The 4,587-nt window shown below is 32.1% G+C and overlaps 1 protein-coding gene across 1 annotated transcript in view; it reads left to right on the forward strand.

Annotated features, from left to right (window-relative positions):
- The window catches only part of LOC109834933 (ERAD-associated E3 ubiquitin-protein ligase component HRD3), a 7,524-nt gene that overhangs the window by 663 nt on the left and 2,274 nt on the right, over window positions 1–4,587 (forward strand). The window contains exons 2-4 of the mRNA XM_020402946.1: window positions 5–107; window positions 2,150–2,641; window positions 3,200–3,447. Of these exons, the coding sequence (XP_020258535.1) occupies window positions 5–107; window positions 2,150–2,641; window positions 3,200–3,447 (843 nt within the window). The remainder of the gene's footprint in view (window positions 1–4; window positions 108–2,149; window positions 2,642–3,199; window positions 3,448–4,587) is intronic.

Genomic DNA, 4,587 nt, shown 5'->3' on the forward strand with positions numbered 1-4,587 from the left:
CGAGGACGCAGAGCCTGTCAAAATCGGTTCTTTATCATCATTTTGCGGCGGAGGGAGGGAATATGCAGTCCAAGATGGTTCTTGCTTATACATACTTTCGTCAGGATGTAAGCATTCTCTCCTCTACTCATTTATTAGTTGTGTTTACTATAAATTTATTATCTAAAATTAAGATCCCTCGATGGAAAGACACCAAGATTTCCCAAATTTTAATGATTGTCAAGTTAGTTCTGTAAGTGGATGCCGAATTCTGCATCGAGGCTACTAAAGAAGAGGAGAGTTGAGAACCTGAGCAGATGTAATTGGGGAACTATTTTGTTGATTCTACTGGAGCAGAAAATATTCTAGAATTGCCATTGGAAATTATATTGATCCTCGGACTGATTTCTATTTTTACCCAAGTTCCTTCCATTGAGGAAGAATGTGAAATTTTTATAAAATCAAATATATATGATTCAATTATTGAATTGAGAATCGCCAGGATGTAGCCCTCATTTTTACTTGCTGTTTAGTAATACTAGCATAGTGCACGTGCTTTACACCTGAGCATACTTGTGAAATAATTAGTAATATATTTTTAATATTTTATAGCTAATATTAATAAATGTGATATTTCGGTAGTTATTCTTTTAATAAATCTTAAATACTTTTTTATTTCTATTTTTACCCAAGTTCCTTCCATTGAGGAAGAATGTGAAATTTTTATAAAATCAAATATATATGATTCAATTATTGAATTGAGAATCGCCAGGATGTAGCCCTCATTTTTACTTGCTGTTTAGTAATACTAGCATAGTGCACGTGCTTTACACCTGAGCATACTTGTGAAATAATTAGTAATATATTTTTAATATTTTATAGCTAATATTAATAAATGTGATATTTCGGTAGTTATTCTTTTAATAAATCTTAAATACTTTTTTAGATAGCACTTGGTTCTTGCTAGGAAGTTCAGACAAAAAACCTAAACCTGATGCTCGCGATGCCCATTAATCCTCAAGTTCAATATTTTTAAATAAAAATATAATGATAGCTACACCGCATCACTTATATTATTTCTCCATTACAAAAGAGAAATTTTAATGTCCTACAGTTGCAAAGAGACATATGCATTATTGAAAGATGCATTTTATGCTATTAAAGATTAAAAAAAGATAAATTTTTTATCTTTTGTGTCGTCAACAATATTAGTTTGACTTGAAGGGTTCATGCACCTTCCGATAAATATTATATTAATATGTTTAATTATATAAAATTAAATTTTTTGTAGATTCTATTTGTAATTTGTTTAAAAATATTTTAAAATATTTTTTTATGAACTATTATTTTATATGTTATATTATTATTTATCAATGTATGTTTTTTATTTGTCATAAAGCAATCATATTTATAATTTATACATGTGTATGTGTATATAACCATCAAATTTATATACACTCAACTTTATACAACTAACACAGAAATTTAAAAATAATTGCAAAAGAAGAAAACAAATGAGGGAAGAATCTTGAATTGAGTAACTTATGCTTTGACTTTCATAATAAAAAACTTATGCATTATAATTTATACAACTAACACACAAATTTAAAAATAATTGCAAAAGAAGAAAACAAATGAGGGAAGAATCTTGAATTGAGTAACTTATGCTTTGACTTTTATAATAAAAAACTTATGCATTATAATTCCTAATAAAATATTTATGCATTGAATTATTGCTAATGGATGAGGGATAAGGGATCATTAATTAAGTGAATTGAGGAATTATCAAGCATAGGAATTATAAATATTAAGAGGGGCAAAATAGGAAGTCAAAAGTTTTGATGCCGATATTCTCTTTTATAAGTAGTATAGATTTATTATGACTTTCAGCATCTGAGTCGAGAATAGTTTATGGGAACTACCTACTTTTTGCAAAATTTTAATTTCTAATAATAATTCTACAAACTAATAAAAGTTTAAGAGCATGTAACGGGGGAGGAATTCTGAAATTTTACTAAACCAGAAACATTGTGGGTAAGGGAGAATAAGAACCTTCATTTGGAGCAGCTGTTTTTCCAATTTTCTCTCGGTTCCTCACATTGAAAAAGAACCGAGTGAATTTGTATCAAATTGGATAAAATTCACCATCTTAGTCAATGATTATCTGCAGATGTTTGAGAAAGCAGCGAAGCTTTATGCTGAACTGGCAGAGGCTGCGCTTGCAAGCTTCTTGATATCCAAGGAGCCACCTGTCATTTCACCCATCCGGATTCACTTTGGGACTGAGGAGAACAAGGAAGCCTTGAGGAAATCTAGGGGAGAAGATAATGAAGATTTTCAAATGACAGAATACCAGGCTGTTAAAGGGAATGCTTTGTACATGCATAAGCTTGGGGTTTTTTATTACTATGGGCTAAGAGGGGTGAGGAGGGACCACATGAAGGCGCTGAATTGGTTTTTAAAGGCAGCTGAGAAGTGGGAGCCTAAAGCGATGGAGTTCCTAGGGGAGATTTATGCGAGAGGGGCAGGAGTCGAGCGAAATTATACAAAAGCATTCCAATGGCTCAAGCTTGCAGCCGAGATGAAGCATTACTCAGCGTATAATGGGCTGGGATATCTCTATGTGAAAGGGTATGGTGTGGAGAAGAAAAATGTAACCAAGGTATGTTTTTCTTTCATTGCTTTCTTTCCATTGTCATATTTCATATAACATATGGATCTACTTTTTGTAATGGGATGGTGATACACTTATGTCTATACATATATTTGAGCTTTAGGCTGGCATATGATTCAGTTTTTTTTTACTTAATTTTTGGTTTTTTTTTTCAAACTGGTTTTATAGCTAACTTGTAGCTGACAGGAATGGAGAAACAGATAAACTCAATAACGATCAATCAGAAAATATTTAACTCTATTTAGATAGCAAAGTGTCATATACAGAATTGATAAATTCTATCTATCTAACTCTGTTTGAATTATTTGATACATTTTTGACTAAAATTCGATCAAATGTGCAACCAAATGCTGCCTGATCCTTCTTTGAAGACATCCATATTATTCTCAGAATTTAAGAGAAGTAATATCCATATACTATCCAAAACAGATGCTTGTGCTCATTCTTCTCCTTGGCATATATTTCCAGGTTCTGGGAAATTAGGTCTATCAAATATTGCGGCCAAATGCTTAATAAGTATGTTTCTTCATTATATTTCCCTTGCAGGCGAAAGAATATTTTGAGAAGGCTGCTGAAAATAAGGATTTTGGAGGAAATTATAACTTGGGGGTGTTGTATCTCAAGGGTATTGGTGTGAGAAGGGATGTTTCACTAGCGTGCAAGTATTTTCTGACTGCAGCTAATGCAGGTCAGCCAAAGGCTTTATACCAAGTGGCAAAGATGTTCCAGAAAGGCATAGGCCTTAAGAAGAATCTTCCAACGGTAACATCTTACCTCAATCTTCTAGAGGCATTGTATATCATATAATTGAATTTTTAAATAATAGTTTTGGATTCTATTTTTCGTAATGATCTCTCTTCAAAATTGTAAACTGCTTTCACTGGCTTTCACATGCCTCAAAATTTCTTCCATTCTGAGCTGTGCTACCATATTTCTCTTAAATATAAATTTATTGAATTGCCTTTTTATAAACATACGTAATGCGATGTTTCTTGATCTGGGATCTTTGAGAATTTCTTTATTTGATACTGACAAGGTATTAAATTGGCTCTCACTTGGGGTATATGTTATAGCAAGATGTGCACGCAATCTTCTTGTTTATCTAGTAGTCATACTCATTTACAGTTGGAACTTGAAGGGAGTACTGGAATTTTTTTATATAGAACTTGTCAAATTATTCTTCACAGTATATTTGGTATAATAGTTAGCTTTTCAGGGAACCCATTTAATATATAATGTGGAAATTCTCAAGTGTTCTGCCGCTTGCTGTTGATACCGTGGCAGCATCATCAACTTAAACAATTGAACCTTTTGAAAATGGATGTGTCTATGCATTATAGCCTCTGAAATAGAATGTAAACAGTATTTGAAATCTCTTTGCAGTTTCTTTATGTGACAGTGGGATTAGTCATCATTCTCAATCAGGAGTAAAATTCTGGTAGATTTGTGCATATCCTGTGTCTTAGGTGAAATTGTGCCTACCAATGCCATGCCGAATGCGAACACTAATATGGATGTATTTTTCAAGCTCAGAAACATCTTACACTATGCTCTCACTAGTTCCATAAATCAGTCTGCATAAAATGTTGTATTTTCACAATGTCCCACTTGTTTCTACAACTACAAACATTCGCATTCTATGCCAAATGATAAACTCCTTTATGGACACCATCATCAGTATTAGATATCAATAAATTTTCTTCGTGTTTTTTTAATGCTTGAAAATATTTGCTCATTTTATTTTCGGTCATTCACCTTTTATAATGTCAAATTGCGACTAATTCAAATTAATGAATTATGATATCAAACTTCATGTGGAATAAATCTATGTTCTATTTATTTTGGAAGCATCTCTTGTTGATTGCACATACTCGTTGGGAAATATATTTTTTTTGCTTGACGATAGTTCTCTTGCTTATATGATCTTGATTTTG

The sequence above is a fragment of the Asparagus officinalis genome, chromosome 3, assembly GCF_001876935.1.
Source record: "Asparagus officinalis chromosome 3, Aspof.V1, whole genome shotgun sequence".
In the NCBI taxonomy this organism is placed as follows: Eukaryota; Viridiplantae; Streptophyta; class Magnoliopsida; order Asparagales; family Asparagaceae; genus Asparagus; species Asparagus officinalis.